Source organism: Pseudopodoces humilis, chromosome 12 (assembly GCF_049639895.1).
Source record: "Pseudopodoces humilis isolate 2021_Gansu_Grassland_sample_001 chromosome 12, ASM4963989v1, whole genome shotgun sequence".
In the NCBI taxonomy this organism is placed as follows: Eukaryota; Metazoa; Chordata; class Aves; order Passeriformes; family Paridae; genus Pseudopodoces; species Pseudopodoces humilis.
In genome coordinates this window covers 9,315,433-9,337,543 of record NC_142211.1, presented here as the reverse complement: position 1 = coordinate 9,337,543, position 22,111 = coordinate 9,315,433, and the positions used below count along the sequence as shown (strand labels likewise).

The window sequence follows — 22,111 nt, the reverse complement described above, 5'->3', positions numbered from 1 at the left end:
ACATTTTAAAAAACCAATAAATCATGACTTTTTAACAAACTGGGTACTATCCTGGTGCTTCTTCTTGGAGAGGGAGAGCGGGGGTGAACTGCCTGGTCTGCTGCTGTTATCTCTAAAAGGTTTGAGTGAAGTCTTCATCATTTTCCACGTACTCTCGCAGAGGGGGAAAAATGGAGAGAAAGAAAAAACCACACAAAGTTAACTTTAACAAATGAAGTTCATTCTTTCAATATTTCTCTCGTAGTTCACAGATAGAGGGAAAAGGGCATGATTTTACAAAAACAGACGATGTTACATGAAAAGCCTCTCAGGGCCAGGTGGTAACAACAGTGATCATTGCAACTTATTAACCTTTAATTACAGTGATGAATTTCAAATTAGATACCATATAGTTAGCGATTTTTTGGCTATTTTGTCTCCCTTTGAAGCTGTCTGAGCCACCTGTTTCTCCTCAACTCTTTCTTAAATTGCTGATATTTGCCCAGCATGGCCTTGGAGCTTTTTTCTGCGCTGCCTCTGCCCTGGTGGTGCCTTTGTTCTCTGTGCACGCTTCAGTGCTTCCCCATGTCCCCCTGGTTCGGGTGGGAACCAATCTAAATCTGGCTTCTCTTCTTCCAGGGTAGTAAAGTTGGGACTTGAATCAGATTGTGGTGTTGAAAGTGTCTCCAAAGGTGGAGCAGATAGTTCAGGACACATCACGTCTTGCTGTTGCTGAACAGATTCTGTTTGTTGTTTCGGCGTTTGCTGCAGGGCTGCTTTCTCTTGATGATGCTGAGCTCCACTTCTTCTTAATGACTGCTCAATATGAGCATGTCGTTGTTACACAAGTTTCTCTATTTGTTGTTGCAACCCTAATAGATCATTTTTCAATGCATCATTACAATTCACTGTTTCTTCTCCTGCTGGTGGTTGCCTGTCTGCGGAATGCATCAACACAGCTGGAGGGGAGAGGGACGTCCTGCAGCTTTCTCCAGTGAACAGTAGATGGGGGCTGGCAATCTGGGACTCTGATTTCTGCTGACATGTGAGGCTCCGCCTGGCTGGGGCTGGCGCCGTCTCCTTCCGGAGACACGTCATTTCTATATCCATATACGGCGGAGTAACTTCCGGCTTGGGCTCCGCTGACACTGACTTTCCCACTTTGGTGCACCCTTGAGATTTTAAAAGTTCCGAGAGCAAGCCACATCGCTTCTCCGTGAGCCTTGTCACAGGCAGAACGTGCCCAACCCCAGAGAAAGCACCCAGATAGCCGATTTTCTCCATGATTACTTTTTTCTACAATAAATCTCCTATGTCTTTCCATTCTTCTGCTGCAAAAGGCAGCAGCGGTGGCACCAGAAGGCACCTGTTTTCTTTAGCCCATAAAACGAGCTTCTCCAGGTCATTTTGCCTGACTGCTTCACCTTGTTTAACGATAATACTCAGAAGCAGTTTCCTCGCTGACGCAAACTCAACTTCCATGTTGGCAGCACACGGGCGGGTGGAGGGGAGCGACCCCTCTTCACCTCTTCCGCCCTCAGTCTCCCCCAGTGGCCCGCCTCTGTTCTGCGTCTCCCCGTGCGCAGGCTCGCCTACCCAGTACCGATCCGCATCCACGTCTCCCCGCGCACGGATCTGCTCCAACGGCTCTACCACCGAATCCTTCTGCCCGCAGAAAGTTCCTGTTGGAGCGCCAGATATTGAGAAACCGCCAGACTATTCAGCCGAGTCTTCAGAGAAGTATCGCAAATGTAATTTATTTCTATCTTTAGCACACTTCTATAGGGTCTGACAGGGTCCGGGCTCAGCAAGCTACTATTGGTTAATACATATAGTTTACATTCTTTTTCCAGTACAAATGGCTATTGTTTTTCATTCATTCTCGCTGCTTCAGGAGAGTTTCAAGGACACTACCTTTAATATCATCGCTTATACCAAAGGCTGGCTTGTGCAAACAGGCTTTTACTAAAATATCATGCCTTTACTCTGTTAAAATATTTTACTACAGAAAGACACCGGGGTTCCTTTCTTATTACTCACACCCATGTCAACAGTCACTGTTATGACCCATCCTGTAAGAACTGACAGAGAGATGGGGACTTCAGATGGCTTTTCTTTCTAATGCTGTTTATTCCATAGATTAGGTTACAGCAGGGGGTCGTGGGTCAGCCGACAGCTGATTGCTATAGGCAAGCCATGTGTCCTGAAACCCCTTTGGTTCAGGTTACAATGCATTATATCTCTTTCTTTTTCTGTGTATATTATTACATAACAACCAATCAGCATCATACACAATATCTTTACATTTACATATATCCTATCAAAACTGCTAGAATTACCATACTATGTTAGTGACTAACTAATCATTTGAGTTAGCAATTACATGTTAAACTTTGAAACTTGTTTTGCAGTGGAAAATTCTTTTTGCTTTGGTAAAAAACATCTTTCTGCCTATGCTTTTTCACTTGGTAGCAAACATGCTGTTTGAAGACCACGTAACCTATTGGACTTTTAGCCATAAACCTCCTTCTAACTGACTAAACTTTTGCTCTAAACTTTCCCACTTGACTAAACCTTTGTTCTCTCAGATGTTTCAGCAACAACTATCCCTAAAAACATCTTTTTATATATCAAAGCTTGCTTTCATTTCTAGACAACCTTCTGCTAAGCATTCACATCCATAAAACTTTTCTGTTAAATTCTCATCCTTACCAACACATCCAAATTAGGTACTTGTATGCAAAATGGGAAAAAATATTGGATTACAGAAAATCTAGGAACAAGTGGTAACAGATTGGGAAACAAATGTCCAAAAGGAGAGAAATGGATTTGTTTCACATTTGCCATTAGGGGAAAAGCCCAAGATTTGGTAAAGGAACAACTGGTAAGCAAAAAGACAAAGCCAGCCCAGCAATCTAGTCCTGTATTAACTTCACATCAGGACCTGTATGCAAAGCTTAAGCAGCAGTTAAATGGGGAAATAGATATCTCAAGATTAGGAAAGAACCTGTTCATGGAATTAGGGGAAAGGATAAGTAAGGAACTTAACCAACTGTTGGGTCTGTGGAGGAGCTTTGATGACAGAGGAATGGCCATGGAAAGGTAGTAGCATAGGCCTGGTGGAACTCCTTAAGTGGAGCCGGACAAATATAAGAGGGGGGAACCGACCAGAAGGGTGTGTTCTAAGTTCAACAGTGATAGGGGAAGAATGTTTCTGGCGCACTGGGAAAAATTTTCATAATGAAGTAGGAAATACTCCCTGTAAGAAATATAAGGTTAGTAATGGAACTTGTACATGGTGTATCCCAGAGGAACCAACTCTGTATTGGACTCAGAGAAAGACAAAAGAAAAAAATTCTAAGTATGATAATGAAACCAGACTCTTCCAATGTAATGACACAGGGAAAAATCCTTATTTCAGAATCCCAGAAATATCCAAATTTTGGGAAAATATAAATCAAGAGAAAAATTATTATTGGAGAGCACCAGATGGCTTATTTTGGGTATGTGGGAAAAGGGCATACCCAAGACTCCCTTCATGGTGGAAAGGGAGTTGTACTCTGGGAATCATTCAGCCAGGATTTTTCCTTTTACCAGAACCAGATAGATATCAGTTAGGAGTACCAGTTTATGTGGACCTAAAAAGAAATAAAAGGGAATTGATTGGAGAATTTCAGAAATGGGGGGATGAGGAATGGCCCCCTGAACGCATACTGGAAACATATAGGCCAGCTACCTGGGCACAAGGTGGAAGTTTGGGGTATCAAACCCCAATTTATATGCTAAATCACATCATAAGACTCCAAAGAAACAGCCGGGGCCATGGAATTAATAGTCAGTCAGCAACGCCAAACCAGAGCTGCAATATATCAGAATAGGTTGGCTTTAGACTATTTATTGGCTGAAGAAAGGGGGTGTTTGTGGGAAGTTTAATACAACAGATTGTTGTTTAAAAATCAATGACAACGGGGATGCTGTTCTAGATATTGCCAAGAATATCAAAAAAATAGCCCATGTACCAGTCCAAAAATGGGAATCAATGCTGACCACTAGCTGGTGTGATAATGTATTGGGAATAAAATGGTGGAAAAAGCTAGGTTTCTTCCCCTTATGTGCTACAGCAGGTTTAATATTTCTTCCTTTCTTGATCCCCTGTTTAATTCATCTAATCACCAGCCTAGTCCAAGGCATGCAAGTGGTAACAATGCCTATAGACCCAAAATTGGCTACATCTGGAACATCACAAAAGATCATGGTATATAAAGAAACAAAATAATATGCAAGATCCTTTTAAAGAAGCTAAATTGATTTGTGAAAAAAATGAGTGAATAATAAAACCCAGAAAACAAGAATTATTGCTCAAGCCAAATGATTTATAAGACAGAAGAGGGGGAGATTGTTATAAATACATATTATAACATTGGCTTTTTGCAAGTATTAAGATGAATGTTATATGTATAATGTTAGAATGGCTTTGCTGTGTGAATGTATTTTTTTTTCTCCTGCTATTAGCAGAAATTTTGGCATAAGTGGTAATAATCAATATAGTATGTTTGAACTGCCTGCCAGTTAGAATAACCTCCAGTGAATAGATGATAAGGATCTGGCTGCTATCAACACTCACTGTCTGTGGAAAGAAGGAGCCAAAGCCCAAATTAAAAGTTGATAAGAAGAGGATTAAAACTGCAAGCCAAGAAACACGCATGCTCTAAAAAGGTGGATCCAAGGACTGGCCATGCAAAATAGCTCCTGGAAGATGTAAGCTAGTTAATGGAAAAGTTTGAATATGCATAATTGTTTACAAATATGCAACAGGCTGATGCAATGGAAATATTATATAAAGGGTGTTTCCAAAACAGCAGGTGTGCTCTTGTCAGAGCACCAAGCACCCGGTCATTATTCTTTGCTTTATTATCTGTGTCTCTTATAATCTTTATTAAACATTTTAAATTTTACTAGGAGAGTGAACCTCGTTTTTCACATCATCAAAGCTGTGGCTGCACAACTCTGCAAACAACAGAGCCTCAGCTACTGCCAGAGCAAACAGTGGGGCCATCTCCTCAATTGCAAACATCCCAGCCCAAGAATTCTCCCTAGCACAGCCCCATAGCAGAAGACCATGCTGCCCACTACAGTTCTGGGTACCTTCAGCACAACCCAAAATTAGTAGAAATAACACACGCATTCTATCTGTTCAGCAATTTCCCCCACCATTCCAAGCCTGGGATCATCAAATATATAAATACATGCCTGGACTGTCAATTGGTGGAACCTCCTGTTTCTATAGGAGCGGTCAATCCACGAGTATTGCAAAGCTTGCAGTTATGGCAAACACATATCACCAAATATCCATCCTTTGGGAAATATAAAAATATCCATCTGTCAGTGGATACTTTCTCAAATGCAGTTTTTGCTTCTGTACATACGGGAGAAACAGCAAACCATGTGTGTCAGCATTTCTTGCAAGCATTTGCGTCCCTAGGAGTACCTCAAGAAATAAAAACAGATAATGGTCCTGCATATACAGCTCAAGAATTGGCTAGGTTTTTAATGAATTGGGGTGTACACCATACTTTTGGGATTCCTTATTCTCCCACAAGTCAGGCAATTGTAGAAAGAACACATCATTTCCTGAAACGTATATTAGATCAGCAACAGGGAGATGTAGCACAGGCGACACTGCAAAAGCGGTTAAGTAAAGCTTAGTATGTTTATAATTTCTTGAACAGTTCTTTTGTGGAGCCTGATCCTCCAATTTTTAAGCATTTTTCTAATAGCACACATGTAAAATTAAAGGAGAATACTCCAGTTTTAATTAGAAATCCCGAAACAGGGAAAGTTGAAGGTCCATTTCCTCTAATAACTTGGGGCAAAGGGTTTGCTTGTGTTTCTACAGGTGCAGGGCCCAGATGGATTGCTGGTGAGAACGTGAAACCTTACAACGAGAAAAAGTCTACTAAAGACCCTATGACCAAAGAGGAAAGCACGCAGATGTGAACTACACTGAGATTGTCATTCAAATTCAAGACCTTCTGTTTTTATTACAGAAATTGCAAATCTTAAATTCTTTGTTGATGCTAGAAATGTAAGAAAAAAATTATAAGAGTATTGTAAAATTCCTTTGGCAAAAGAGTGATAAAATTCGTATTTCATCCTTAAATTTTACAGCAAAAAATTTATAGTCATAAATTTTAAGGAGAATATATATATATTAAAGATTTTATTTAAAGCTTGAAAAAAACAAAAAAAAACCAAACACTTTTGCCAAAAGAAAAAATTACCCTTGGTTAGAGATGAAGTTCTATCAAATGCTAAGTTTATTTTTTAATTTGTTCAATTTAGTTGCTTTTAGTAGTATAGCTTTGCCCATTAGCCAGCCTAGGACCAATGTTTGGGTGACCTTAGCTAATGCTTCAGGTTTAGATACCATATGTTTATCCTCCACCACTCCAGAAAATCCATTTTCAACTTGTCTAGTACCAATAAAGATTTGGCCGATACCAGAGGAAATTGATAAAGTGATGTGAGGTGCTTTTGCTGGAACAAATGTGTGGGAATTTTGGACTCGAACAAGTACTTGGGAATGGTGGGCTCCCCATCTTCCTGAAGCCTCCGTTGAACCTCAAGAATTAGAACTCCTTGGCTCTATAAAAGTAAAGTTTTGTGTTAAGTTTAATTAAACGGGGAAAAATCAATCAGTGGTGAAAGATGTTTCTCCACACCACCCCGTGTATAAGAATCAAGTCTTCTGGTGTAATGACACCTCCGTAATTCCATCTACATTCAGCTCAGTTCCTCTACAATTGCCGCAGGGGATATTTTTTGTTTGTGGAGACAGAGCGTGGTCTTTTATTCCATCTAACCTCGAGGGTAGCCCTTGTACCTTAGGAAGGCTTACTTTGTTGACTCCCAGTATGAAAGCAATTATTGACATGAGACATAGAGGAAAAAGGTCATTTATTCATCAATATGGACCAGAGTGTAAGGATGATTTTAATCCTTGGGGTTATGGAAAAAGACTCGCAGCATCCCTTCTTATGGCCACCTGTTGCATCTGCAGTAGCACTAAAGCAATTAGATTGGGATGTTGGCTGAGTTAACAATCTAATGCTACGTCCCTTGCACTGAGTGGTTTTTAGCAGATGTTAATGGTATTAGGCATGTGTAAGAGACAGTCCGAAGATTCCCTCATCTGTCTCACGACCGCAGCAAGGACACTAAGATTGTGAATATCACAAGGGACTTGGTACAGGGCTTCTGGCCTAGTTGAGGTGGATGTTTGCCAAGTGATTGTTTGCAGGTGGTTGCTGTGCTGTCACGGTACACTGCCCTCATTCCTGCTGGTGAGCAGAGACTTGTAAGAAGTGGTTTGCTCTGTACCTTGCACCTGCCCCCCTGAGCAATGGGTTTCACCACAATGATCATCAATCTCCTCTGTTTTTAGCCCTGTGCCCCTCGCTTTGTAAAAGACTATAAAAATACACCCCAAACTTACCTTCCCTTGAGATCTCCCCAATGGACAGAAGACTCTGTGTTGACGGATGGCTGAGCGAACTTCGGCATTGGTAGCTATAATCCCCTTATCTTCTCTTTCTCCTATACTTTGCTTTCTTTTCTTTTCCCTCTATCACATATTAGTGCTGATGAGCACTCAATAAAGTGTGTTTTGCTGTTTGAGTTCCTGGTTTTCTGATTACCTTTTGTACTCTAAGATCAAATAAAAGAACCTCATCACGAATCCCACCTTGTGGATCGTGGCATAAATTGGCGTCACGGACAGGATTCTGAGAGACAGAAGGGGCTGCAGGTTTGTTGTGCAGTCTGTATCAGGGGAAGGACATTTTGCTTCATCCGCACCTAGCCTGCCACACTGGTGAGCAGTGTCTAGAAAGCAAGAGAGGAGATTCGAATTTCCCTCAAACTGCACATGCCTAGGTGAAAAGCACCCCCACACTCATTTGAGGGCTCTGTCTTCAGAATTTCACAATGGATCTTTGAGTGCAAAAGGTGGGACTGGTTTATTTTTTATATTTTGACTGCTTGGTGTAGCAGAGAGACCACCAGATATTTTAAACTGAAAGAGTACCTCCCAAATAGATTTGGTCTCTCCACTCATGGCAGGGAAGCGAAGGGAAATGCAGCATGGGCTGTGTAGTGTAACTAAGTTTTACCTCCCTGTAGTGGTATTGGTCCCTTCACACACAAAGATGAATGAAAACTCTGAAAACTCTAGTGCAAAAGATAAAGCAGCATTTTATGCTTTGTTAGCAAAACACAATGCTAGGCCCTCTCCAGCCAGGGAAGAATGGGCTCAAAATAATTGGTTCAACCTGGAAAATGTAAATGATAGAATTTGCTTCCTGCAACATGAAGCAAAGTTAAAATTTGGCCAAAATAAAACCATAATTTGTTCTGTATTGGGAGCTTGCCTTACATCAGCTGTAGAGGCTCGCATGAAATGAAGGCAGGAAGAAAATGCTATTATTCAATCCCTACAAAATTTAGTTGAAAGTATGCAAAATGAAAATCATTTGTTCCGAACTGTCCTGAGTGAGGAGTGTGCCAAAACTGAACGGTATGCTGACTCCTTGAAGGAGTTGTTGGAAAAGGAAACACCTCAGATAAATCACACATATCCTCAAGCAGAATTACATTTGGTAAAAAATTGCAGTGAAAATTGTTGCTCCCAAATGAGACCTTTGATTAAAACAGAATATAATTATATCAATGAAGATCTTGATCCACATATAACCACTAAAGAAATCCCGTACACTGCTACTAAATTGACTAAGTTAAAAAAGGAGTACAGGCATCTCCCTCATGAATCTGAGACAGAATTCGTATTTCGAGTGTCACTAACGGGGGGAGATCAAATTCAATTATCTGAACAAGAAGCAAGTGGTTTTTGGGGACATGGTGTTTTCTTAACAACAGGAGATAAACACAACCCATGGTCCCTAACCTAGCGAGCTGCATATTGGGCAGGGGGACTTAACCCCCTGGAAAGGGGAGATCCTGTAGCTCTGACCAGCTCCCCGGACCAACTTCTAGAAAATATTCATAAGGCAGTGTCAGTGTCAGAGACAAAATGATTTACACAGACACCGCTCGATATGTGGTAGAGGAAGAAAAGATTTATTCTATCATTTCAGTATTTATAGATTCTCGACAACGACCAGGGATTGGATAGTTAGGTTACCACCTTCCCAACCACACTGGTAGTAAGAAACGTCCATCAAAAGACATATCTTTAATGGAATATAGAAACATCTATGTTTATAGTTACTTTCCCGGGAAAGTGTTTAGAAACTATGAAAACAATGTCAGAAAGCTTGATTTTCAGGGCGACATCTCACCCTTTTTGTCTTTAAAAAAAAAAAAAAAAATGAACAGAGGAAACAAACAATATCTTAAACAATCAAAAAGAAAATAACAGAGAAAACAAACAATGTTTCAAACAACCAGAAGGCTTTTAGTTTCAGGGTGATATCTCACCCTTTCTCCATTACAAAAATAAAAATGAAAACGTGTTCAGCATTAGCGTCTACTTGTGGATGGGCCATCGGGGTGAGTACTCATGTCATCTGCATCTGAGTCATCATCCAATGGCCCATCCATTCGATGACTTTCAATTTGGTCACAGTCTCCAACCCGCTCGTTGGCTGGATGCTGCCTTTGCGGCTGCAGGTCACAACAAACGCATTTTGCAGGTACACAGCGTACCCCAGTATCAATGGATACACACGCATACCCATGCCCTGAAGAGATAAGGTCAAAGGGACCTTCCCACTGCTTGGTGACTAAACTCCTCACTTGAACCTTCGCTAGAGGCTGATGCGGCTCATCCGAAGCCCACAAGGAAAGGTCATGGTTCAACGCGACTGGGTTATCAGAGTCCTGTGGCACCGTGAGGTGACTGAGGGTATATAAAGCTTTTTCCAACTGACCGTGCAGGGTTTCACCCTGCATTCCCCGTTTCTGCTTCTGTAGAACTTGCTTTAGCATACCATGAGCACTTTCCCTGTCAGAGAATGAGGGATACCAAGCTTGTGCGACACACCCCACAAATGCAGGAACTGCCACACCTTCTGAGAGGCGAAAGCAGGACCATTATTGGTCTTCACAGCAGAAGGTATGCCTAAAATAGCAAAGCTTGCCTCCAATGGGCAATGACATCACTGGTCTTTTTTCCTGTGTGAGCGGAAGCCCACATGGCAGAGGAGAAAGTGTCCACACTGATGTGCACATACCGGAGCCAACCGAATTCGGCAACTTGGGTGACATCCATCTGCCAAAGCTCCAAGACCCTAAGGCCCCTGGGGTTTATCCCTGCCGGCAAAGGCGCAGCAAGCACGTGACAGTCGTCACAAAACTTGACAATGTCATGGGCCTCAGCTGACATCAACAAGAACTGCTTCTGCAAAGTATGTGCATTCTGGTAGAAAAACCCATGTGCTGCTTTGGCCTACTTGAGCGTGTCAGGGTGAGGTGCAATGTTGCTCCTGGACACAAAATGAGTTACACAGACACAGCTCCAGGTGAGGTGAAAGGAAGAGCAAACTTTATTTCTTTCAGATTTTTTAGGTTTCTGAACACGGCCAGGGATTGGATAGTCAGGATAACACCATCCCAACCACACTGGCCATGAGAGATGTCCATCAAAGGACTTGTATCAGAAAGAATGTATACATATCTATGTTTACAGTTACTGTCCTGGGAAAGTCTTTAGAAACTATGTCAGCAAGCTCAAAAAGCTGAGTTTTCAGGGCGACAGTGCAACCCATGAGGTGTTAGCCAACTTGTCAGCCCTCGCGTTACCTTCTGCAATGCACCCTGGCAAATTGGTATGACTCCCCACAAGCAGAACATAGTACGGATGCACCCGGGCCCATATGGCACACCACAGGGCCTTCAGTAAATGAAACAAGGCAGGATTACTGACCTCCTTCAAAAGTGAATTACCCAACTGCTGAGCTATGTTGGCCACATAGGCAGAATCCGTGACCAGATTGAAAGGTTGCTGGGAAAACTTCTGAAATGCCATGACAGCAGCCCATAGTTCCACCAATTGGGCTGAACCATCTTCATGACTCTCCAAAACCTGCCACTCAGATCCATCCGTCCAGGTAGCAATGGCCTTCCCAGTCCTCCCCGAACCATCAGTAAAGATGGTGGGGCCTTGCACAGGCTCCTGACTATTCTAGGGCCACAAAGACATTTCAGCGAATTTTGCCACCTGCAGAAGCTGATGGCTGGGCAGATGATAAGTGATCTGTCCAGAAAAGTTCCCCAGTGCACTATGCAGAGAAATACTGTTTGCAAAACTCCAGTCAAAATCCTCCCGCGGTACCGGGAGCACAATCTTTGCGGGATCTGCACCCATCAATTCCAAACACCGTTGCCAGCATTTGACAATCAAGTGAGCTATCAGCTCAAACAATGCAGTTGCCATTTTCTGCGGCTGATGGGGCAGAAAGACCCATTCCAGGACATGCAAGGGATTGGACCATTCATCATTCCATTGGTCAATGATACCTGTGGGATGCAAATCTGGAGTGGTAATGAAAACAGTGACATCAATGGAAGTATCAATGCAGTAAACCTGACGAGCAGAAACTGCCTGCTGAATCTCCTCCAGCACCTGCTGTGACTCCGGTGTCAGCATCCGAGACTACTTCAGAGTCCCCCTTCAACAGATCAAACAACGGAGACAGCTGTGCTGTGGTCAGTCCCAAATAGGGACGCAACCGTGTGACGACACCCACCAACTTTTGGACATCATTCAGTGTCCTCACCGAATGCACAAACTGCACCTCTTGATGTTGGACTGTCGGCTCCAAAATTTTCACCCCCAAATACTTCTAAGGAGGCTGGCACTGAACCTTTTCTAGAGCCACTTGCAGCCCATGAGAATGCAGGGCACTGAGCAGTCGAGGCTGAATCACCAGCAGTTCATCCTGGGTGGGCGCAGCCACCAAGATGTCATCCATATAATGATAGAGATGAGCATCAGGAAACTGCTAGCGAACTCCAGACAGGGCTCAAGCCACATACCACTGGCAAATGGCAGGTAAATTCCGCAAGCCTTGTGGCAAAACCTTCCATTGATATCTTTGTGCGGGCTCAGCATTACTGACAGCTGGCACTGAAAAGGTAAATTTCGGTCTGTCATCGGGATGCAAAGGAATTGTAAAGAAACAATCCTTCAGATCCATGATGAGGACTGGCCAATCAGCAGGAAGCATGGTGGGTGACAGCATGCCAACCTGCAACGTGCCCATGCTTTCCATCACAGTGTTAACCTTCCAGAGGGCTTGCAGCAACCTCCACTTCCCAGACTTCTTCTTGATACAGAAAATAGGAGTGGTCCAGGGACTGGTCGAAGGCTCCAGATGACCGTAGTCCAACTGTTCTTGAACCATTTCACGGAGGGCAACTAGTTTATCATGAGGGAGGGGCCACTGATTCTTCTAAATGGGTTTTTCCACCAGCCAGTGTGTGCGAGGTGTAGGACAGTCTGCACCCTCCAACACAGTGGCCCCTACCAAAAATCTGTCCCAATACGCACACCCCATGCAGCCAGAACATCCCTCCCCCAGAGAGTTATCCGTGAGTCCTTCCTAACGTACGGCCAAACCATGACTGTGTCTCCCTCAGGGGTCGTCATGAACATGGGCCTCCGGCTCACATAGCACTGCGCTGCTCCTGCCAATCCCACGACACACGTCCGCTCCGGTTCCAAGGGCCACTCCGGGAGCCAGTCAGCAAACCTGACAATCATGACATCCACACCAGTGTCAAGAAGCCTGCTGAGGCTAACCTCTGGCAGTGTCTCGCCAGGGATGGACAGGGTGCAGACCCATTCAGGACCAACCTTGGCCATCAGAACAGCAGTCCAGTGAACCTGAGGCAGCCCAGTGGACCTGAAGCCGCCATCTCCCTGCAGTCGGTCCTCAGTTCTGCAAACACAAGACTTAAAAGGCACAAGTTGAGCAAGCCTGGTTCCTGCAGGGATGGTAACAGGGGGGGTGAGCATGGAAACCATGGCATAAATCTGCCCTGTGAAGTCCAAATCAATGATTACTAGGTGCACAATGATGCCCTGAGCAGTGGTACTTGACCTCCTCACAAGAAGAGCACTCATGCCCTCACCCACCGGACCAAAAGCATCCAAAGGAACCCTGTACATCCTGCAAGAGTCCAAGACAACTCTGTCCACTGTGCAGACATCAAGGCCTGCTGAGCCGCAGGTGCTGGCTATGAGCTGGCCAAGCAGACCTCCATCGGCTCTGGGGTGTGAAGAGAGGCTTGTGTCTGAGCGTGTCTCCCCGTAGCGCTCAGCTTCTTGTTTCTCGAGCCAAACAGAGGCTGACCATTAGCAAGGACTGTCACCTTGCACACATTCGCCCCATGATTCAGCCTACCACACCAGGCACAGAAAAACAAGGGAGTTGAGACCCCCTGCGCTTTCTTTTTCTGCTCTCGCTGACCTGAGCAGTCCCCTGTTGCCGCTGCCCTCCCTGCGGCTTCACCCAAGTCGGCCGCAGAATGGCAGCCACCATAGGCGGCTCCTCAGCAGTGATACCTGCCTCTACACAAGCCCATGCCATCTGCGGCAGCGAGGGATCACCAGGAAGCATCCCAATGATCCTCCAGCACATGACATTAAAATCAGACCTCACGAGGTTCTTGAGCACAAGCTGCCTCGCCACACTATCTTGCACTTGCCGCTCCACAGAAGCAGTCAGCCGATTCGAAAATCGCAGAAAAGACTCGTCAGCTTGCTGGACAACAGTTGCAAAAGACTCTTTAGGGGCATCCTATTTTATGGCTCGCACTAACACTACCATGCCCGTCTCCTTGCATTGCTCAAGCATGTTGCCGCTGGAGATGAATAGATCACACGGACACAGCTCGAGGTGTGGTGAAAGGAAGAGCAAGTTTATTTTTCCTCCCAGGGTTTATAGGTTTCTGACCACGGCCAGGGATTGGATGGTCAGGATAAGACTTTCCCACTCCACTGGCCATGAGAGATGTCCATCACAATATGTGAAATAGAAGGAATGTATACCTATCTCTATGTTTACAGTTACTGTCCTGGGAAAGTCTTAGAAAACTATGTCAGCAAGCTCATAAGCTGAGTTTTCAGGGCGACACAAGCACAATAGGGTCAAGGCCAACTTGCCTACCAATGTCAGCAAAGCCGTTCTTACCCAGCAGAGCATCAGAGCCGATCACCCGCCTGGGATCCCACTGGCCCAAGGCAGTATTCTGCTGCACCACTTGACAGGCTATCTGAGCCCATTCCGCCTTAAAATGCTGTACTCCACTGTCTGAAAAAGAACATGGGCTATACTCTGGATATCATAAGGTACTAGTACACCACCCACAAGACCCCAAAGAGCCTGCATAACCTCATTCGACCCTAACCCATGTTTTTCAGCCGTCTCCCGGAGATCCGCCAAGGCCTTCCAGGATAACGGCTGATTAGTCCTCTGAGCCGCATCATGGAGCACAAGAAATGCCTGATAACCCTCCAGAGGAATGGTCTAGCCTGCCATGTCCTGTCTCACAGAGTCCCCCGAGACAGGGTCAGGCACCTGGTGGAAAGACATCGCAGCAGCGCTCGGCATCGCAGCCATCGTAACACCAGTAGAATCAGAGGAGCCATCCCCGATATCCAGGGGGCTATGTTCAGAAGCACGACCAGCCACCTCATCAACCTTAGCCCTCACCACCTCCCAAAACTGCACCTGGTCCCATGGTCGCATGGTTGTCTGGCAGGGAGGCTAAGTCCACAGGCCAGCCGAAGAAGCCCGACTAGCCTGGGGACCTTTGCCTCTGGGGGCCACCAGCTTCGTGATGGCTGTATCACCGCCTGTGCCAAGAGTAAACAACGCAGGGCATGAATCCACCACAGCCCCGTCCCGGCTGCAGGAGACAGAAGGGGCGACACCGCTCCAGCTGTGGGCTCAGGCATTGCCCAGGAACCCGAGGCAAGGCGGAATAGAGCCAGCTCGGAACGGCCTGCCTCCAGCGCAGGGCAGGACCAAGGTGCAGGGAGAGGCACGGCCCGTGGAGCTGCTACACCACCACGTCCCGCTGCCAGGGGTTGTCCCGGGCTCGCGGGAGGGAAAACAAGCATTACGAGGCCTGCAGCAGCCAGCCCAGCGTCCGTGCCAAACGCGGCATTCCACCCCCCCCCCCCCCAAGACAAATGAGTTCGGCGCAGGCGGAGAAGCGGCCGGGATTGCACCCAACAGAGTCTCACTGAGGACGCAAGGCTCAAAATCTGGCAGCAGCCACTCTACGCAGAGCAGCACGGGCACCCCACCCACTGGGACAGGGGCCGAGAGAGAGTCCCCAAAACCCCCGCCCTCCGGGATGGCGCCCGCTTGCACATGCGCAGCAGTCGGCGCGGAGCCTGAGCCCCCCCCCATTAACTCCCATGGGGTACGGCACAGCCCAGCCGCAACAAGGGCACGGGACCGTCCCCTGCGCCTCTTCCAGGGGCTGTGCGGACCCCTGTTCAGGTAGCTCCACGGTGCTCTGTGCTGGAAATGCACACAGAGAAGTTGACCCCGCCCCGAGCTTTTGCCGCCTGGGTGCCGGGCGAGGCAGGGCCACGCCCATCTTCTCGGCGGAACTATTACAGTAAGAGTTGTTAGAATATTATTAAGTTAGTTTATGTTAGTAGTTGATAGCTTGGAATGTACTCTTCCCCCTCTCCGAGTCGCGGCTTTTCCCTTCCCCCCCCGCCTCTTATGTGAGCTCACTCCTACACCTCTGTAGGCATTTGAAGAAGTCTGTGTCTGTTATTTCTTATCTTAGCGTGTTTAGCCTTGATTTGTAGAAAGTTTGTAAATGTGCTAGCTGTGAAAAATAATTGGTTCTCTCTGATGTTCCCACCCTCTGAAGAAACCCTGTTAAAAGAAACCCCCAGACCCCAAACCCTTTGTCTTGCTCTCTGGATTTCCCTTCACAGAAATAAACTGTGAACTATAATTCAGCAGAGGAGTTCACCCCTTATTTCTTTACACATTCGAGAGACTTGAATTCCAGAAGTGGATCAGTGTTATAAATTTGTATTGTGATATTGGCTTTCGCAGATGAATATTATATATTAAATACTTTTTAGCTATGTATGTACTTTTTTTCTTGCTAACAAGTCTTAAGTTTAAAAGAATTTCCTAAGTACAAGGCAAGGAAACCCCAGAGGGCAAGGACACTGGGGCCCAAGCTCTTATCAGGAGAACAATAGAGCCCAAACTGTTATCAGCGGAAGATATGAAACCTAGCTGCCCTCAGGGGAAGGATGACGGGCCGGACTGTTATCTGCCCTGACCATTTGCAAAAAGAAAAGAAACCAAACTCCAAAATAATGATGACCAGCAAGAATAATGATGACCAGCAAAAATAAATGCTGACCAGCAGAAAATAAAAATTGTACAAAAGCATGATCTAAGAAGGCGCAACCAGGGAGGGGACGCTTTGAATATGCATTAAACCTTCACAGTAGGGGGGGATAAAAAGAGCGTTCCTGAGATACCAGGGGTGTTCCTGGCAACCCGCCAGGGCACCCGGCCGTTTTAACCCTTTGCTTTATTTCTTTTGTCTCCTAATTGTCTTTTTATTTATATCAAATTCTTTTTATAATTTATTAAGTGAATCTCGTTTTTAATATCAGTGAGCCCCAAATCCAATTCTCTGCTGGCTTGGAGCCAGAATGATCTCTGAGCTAGCTGAAACACTCTAGGGGTTTAAGTGAGATGGCACCCAAGATGTGGGGCTGGCCTTCCCCCCAATAAAGGGGACAGAAGAACCACGGAAGGTGGGATTCGGACCACCGTTGGGACGACACCTACCCCAGAAGCGACGCTTCACTGTTTTAAGTGGAAGATGTTTTGGGGAAGAAAGCAAGAATCCCTAAGCACCAAGGGACTGCTTTTGAGAATGAGACAAGGGCATGAGCAGTCAGAAGACTGAATTCCCCAAAGGGGGGAAGTGGTGAAGAGGGAGTGAGTGAGAGAAGAGTCCCATCCTGAAACAGAGAAATTAAGAATTAGGAAGTAAACATAAAGAAATGCTTGACTAAAAGGGGGGTTTGACAAAAACCATACCCTGACACCCTGATCCACAAGAACAGGAATAGGGTCAGACTGCAAGATAAGATAAGAAGCTAGAATACATAAACAAGATGTAAAGACAAGGGCACCACAGGATAAAGGGGATTCCTCGGACCCTAAGCTGGAAGGAACGGATTTAAAGTCCCAAAAGGTGGCCAAAGGACGGAAAGGGGCATGGAGCTAATTGTAATATGAAGTGAGGACAGGCGGGGTTAGGAAATGAATATGTATTAAGCGTATCCTGTAAACCTAGTCTGTAAAAGATAAAAAGGGAAAACAAAATCAAAAAGGTATGCATGCTTTTTGGAGGAGATATCCCCCATGCACCTCAGCACTGAATAAATTCATACCTACTCTTATAACTATTTTGCGAGTTATAGAGTTCCTTTTATTCCGCATATCAATCCCAGGTGAAACTTCTGGATGCAGAGCAGTTTTGGGCCGTTGGTGAAATAGCTGCCACAGACAGGTGAGATCACAGAATGGGTGTGTTATAAATCTGTATTGTGATATTGGCTTTCGCAAGTATTAAGATGAATATTATATGTTAAATACTTTTTGGCTATGTATGTACTTTTCCTCTTGCTAACAAGTTTTAAGCTTAAAGGAATTTCATAGTACAAGGCAAGATAACTCCAACAGGCAAGACAGTGGGAGGACCAAGCTGTTTTCAGCAGAAGGACAGTGGAAACCAGGCTGTTATCAGCAGCAGGAAATAGAGACCAAGCTGTTATCAGCAGCCAGGACCAGGCCGTTGGCAGCGGGGGAAGGATATGAAGCCCAGCTGCCCTCAGCAGAAGGATGAGAGGCCCGGACTGTTATCAACACTGACCATTTGCAGAAGAAAGGAAACCAAACTCAAAAGTAATGATGATCAGCAAAAATAAAAACCATACAGAGCATGTTCTAAATAGGCAGAACCAGGGAGGGGACATGCTAAATACTTCTCGAAAAAGTTTGAATATGCATTAAACCCTCACAGCAGGATGGGATAAAAAGGGTGTTCCCAAGATACCAGGTGTATTCCTGGCAAGGCGCCAGGGCACCCGGCCATTTTAACCCTTTGCTTTATTTCCTTTGTCTCCTAATTGTCTTTTTGTTTATATTAAACTTTTTATAATTTATTAAGTGAATCTCGTTTTTCACAGGTGCAAGGCTGTCTGTAGCACAAAGGGGGATTTTTAATCAAGTGATTGGCATTTTGCAAATTGAAGAGAAACCGTTTTCTAAGAAAAAAGTGAAAAAATTAGTGCATTGGGATTTTTTAAATTTTCCTCAAGTGTCCCCTGCAGATGTAACTTCTGTTTCCTTTTGGAACAGAGTTGGAACAAAATTGACTGAATCTGTGAATGCTGGAGATAGTTCAGCAGAGAAAGTAATCCATTTGTTTGTTTTAATTAGACTAACCCTTATTGAAAAAGAAGAAAAGGAAAAAAGCTTACCCAATCCTAACCCTGATAACCCTGTTTCTTTACTCCAACCCTGTTATCCTAAGCTGGGGGAGTCTTCTCAGCACCCTTCTTCCAGTAGCTCTGGACAAGCTGTTGGAGACCTTTCCCTAAAATCCATCCCAGCTCCATCTCCTACCCCTCATTATACTCAATATCCCTCTCCTTTTGTTCCTGGTAGTCCTGTGGGTACACAAAATGGAGGAGAGCACATGGTCGGCCCCTCCCCAAGTGTTACACAAAGGGCCCAAGGGTCCCAAAATGGTGGCGAGCACATGGTCGACTATCAGCCTGTTGCTTCTTCTTCCCACAATCTCTTTGTTCCCCCACCCCCCTCCAACCCTTTCCTCCCTAAAGACCTTCCCCCTCCTGGTCCTCCAGACCCTCCCTCCTCCGCCTCTGCCCCACCTCCCAGGGATGTCTCCCTCCCAAGTCACCCTGCCCCTGACCCCTCCTACCCCCTCTGCAACCCTGCCTACCCTCTCTCTGCTGCTGGTTCCCAGGCCACTCCCTCCAGCTCACACAGTGTGGAGAAGGGAGGGGGTGAAGGGAGAAACCAGGAACAAACAGAGAGTCCTCCCTTCTTTGCAGCACCTGTAACTTATAATGGGAGGGGAAAAACATTACCAGAAAGGAATGCAATGTCATTTAGATTAAAAATGGAATTATGCAAGTTAGCAAAGGAGTTCGGAAAGGAGAGCCAGTTCTTTAAAAGTCTTTTAAAGGCAAACCTCTCCTCCAGTCAATTGGTTCCACATGACTTAAAGGATTTGTTTTCCTACCTTCTATCCCCAGGAGAATATCTGCTCTGGGAAGGGGCTTTGAAAAGATTGTTGAGAACCCTTTTGGGAAAATTAATGAGCAGTGATTTTGAGGCTTTAGATGAAAATGGAAAAATAATTACCATGGATCATTTGTGTGGAGAAGGGGATTGGAGCCAAGCTATCGATCAGGCCCAAATTTTACCAAAGAGAGTTAGAGAGAAAATACAGGAGGCTGCAGAAAAAGTGTTTATCAGTATTCCTCTTTCTGAATCTGTTGTTCCCTATGCTCAAATTAAACAGCATCCTGATGAAAGATTTGTAGATTTTGTGAATAGATTAAAGGTACAGATTGAAAGACAAGTGCAAAATACCACCCTGCATTCCAACCTCCTGTTGGAAGTGGCGCAAGTGAATGCTAATGAAGCCTGCCAAGCACTGAGTGCAGCCGAAGGATCCGACACCTACCTTAACAACTTTGATTGAGATGTGTACAGGTGTATTCAGCACTTCAATGCCCAAGACTGAGGACTCCCAGAAAACCCCGGGAAGGATTGCAGACACAACTGTATTCACCCTGCCATCGCCAGCCAAGCTGAAAGGACCGCTTACCTGTCATCGGTGTGGACAGCCAGGACATTTTGCAAAGTTCTGCCAAATGCCATATCCTAACAAGCAAGGGCAGGGAAACAGGGAAAAGGGAGGGGGTCCTCAAAACCAAAAAAAATAGATACACAGCGTGAATCTATTCTGCGCCGAGACAAGTGAAATAGAAGTCACAGGGGGAGGGAAAATTGAATGTGATAACACTCTTAAATGTGACATTTCTCACAAGACCAACTTCTGCCATCGAAATAACACCAAGGGTTATGAGGAATGGAAGCCAAAATTACCTCTCAAATTGTTTACTGTGAAAGATCATTTTTTCAGGTCTCGCCACTGGACGGTTGTTTCCGTTGACCCACTGAGGGAAAAATTGAATCTGGACCTGAACTGTAAGTTCCTTGTCATTGGGGACACAAAAAACACACCCCCAGAAACTGAAATTTCTCCTGTCACTCTTTCAGCTGACTTGGATGCACTCATCCTTCTAGCACGATGCATCAACCAACCATTCTACCTAGCACAAGGGCAGGTAATTGCTCAAGCTATTCCCATTCCATCAGGGATCCCAGTAGGCGATGTAGCACCGCAGATCTACTGGGCTCAAGCTGTGGGAGAAAACAAACCCATCATCTCATGCCATTTGGAAAAGGGTAGTGAAGGCATGGGAATGACAGGCATGATAGACACAGGAGCAGATGTGACTGTCATCCCTGAAAGGAGATGGCCACCACAATGGGAACTGCAACCAATGGTTAGCCACATCCAAGGTATAGGGGAAGCCCAATTGGCCAAAATATCAAAGAGCCCGTACAGATTAGAGGACCTGATGGGCAAGTAGCATCTCTTCGCCCCATTGTCACTGATTTCCAGGTTCCCCTGTGGGGAAGAGATGTCATGTTCCAATGGGGAGTCTGCATTGAAATTCCGAAAACACCTCGGGATTTTTGATTGCGACCACTGAGAAGTGCCAGACCCAAAAACTAGAATGGACCACGAATTACCCAATTTGGATACCACAGTGGCCACTGAGTAAAGAGAAATTAAAGGCGCTTAACAACTTAGTAGACAAGCAATTGGCACAAGGTAATATTGAACCCACTTTTAGCCCTTGGAACTCCCCGGTGTTTGTTATAAAAAAGACGGGGAAAGACAAGTGGAAATTGGTTCATGATCTGAGAGAAATTAACAAAGTCATTGTGGACATGGGACTTCTTCAACCAGGAATGCCTTCCCGTGCAATGCTCCCTCAAGACTGGGAATTGGCTGTGATTGACAGCAAAGACTGCTTTTTCAAAATTCCTCTTAACCCTGTAGGTGCCCCCAGGTTTGCTTTTTCTATGCCTTCCCTCAACAGAAAAGCCCCAATGAGAAGGTTTCATTGGAAATCCCTCCCCCAACGGGATGAAAAATTCACCTGTGATTTGCCAATGGTATGTTGCCACTTTGTTATCCCCTGTGTGGGCTGAGGTGGGGGAAGCCATCATTCTGCATTATACAGATGATGTGCTAGTGTGTGCCCCACATGAGAAATTGCTACAGTCCATGCTTGACCGGGTGACCGAAGTTTTAACAACTGCAGGACTCACCCTTCAGGAGGAAAAAGTACAAAAGATGCCTCCTTGGAAATACTTGGGTCTGGAAATCACTGCAAGAACAGTTGTTCCTCAAAAATTGGCTTTTAACAGCAATCCCAAAACCTTAGCAGACTTGCACTCTCTGTGTGGAACATTGAATTGGATTAGGCCTTGGCTAGGCATTGCCACTGATGACCTAGCCCCTCTTTTCAATTTATTAAAAGGGGGAGATGAGCTGAGTGCTCCAAGGACTCTGAGTCCAGAAGCCAGGAATGCGTTAGAGAAGGTAAGCAGCATGATGGAGAAGAGACAGGCACATAGATGCCATCTAGAGCTGCCTTTCAAATTTATTGTAATGGGAAAATGGCCGCACCTTCAGGGGTTGATTTTTCAGTGGGACAAGGACCAGAAAGATCATCTGATAATCATAGAGTGGGTTTTTCTCAGTCACCATCGGTCCAAAAATATTACAAGGCCCCAGGAATTGATGGCCCGGCTGGTTGGAAAGGCCCGGCTGAGATTAAGAGATCCTGTTGGTTGCGATTTTTTGTGCATACATTTGCCCCTAAGCCTCTCTGAGGAAGAAACCTCCTCAGTGAAGATGACCAGGGAAATGT

At 45.3% G+C, this 22,111-nt stretch overlaps 1 protein-coding gene across 1 annotated transcript; it reads left to right on the top strand.

The window, feature by feature from the left end:
* Positions 1-19,212: 19,212 nt before the first annotated feature.
* Positions 19,213-19,800, top strand: LOC148183351 (endogenous retrovirus group K member 5 Gag polyprotein-like). Its single transcript, XM_088061362.1, has one exon. The coding sequence runs from the start codon at positions 19,213-19,215 to the stop codon at positions 19,798-19,800; it is 588 nt and encodes a 195-aa protein (XP_087917488.1).
* Positions 19,801-22,111: the final 2,311 nt, after the last annotated feature.

What these genes read in the sequence shown, in the direction of transcription:
- LOC148183351 (XM_088061362.1), top strand. Translation starts at nt 19,213, where the DNA reads ATGGAATTATGCAAGTTAGCAAAGGAGTTCGGAAAGGAGAGCCAGTTC.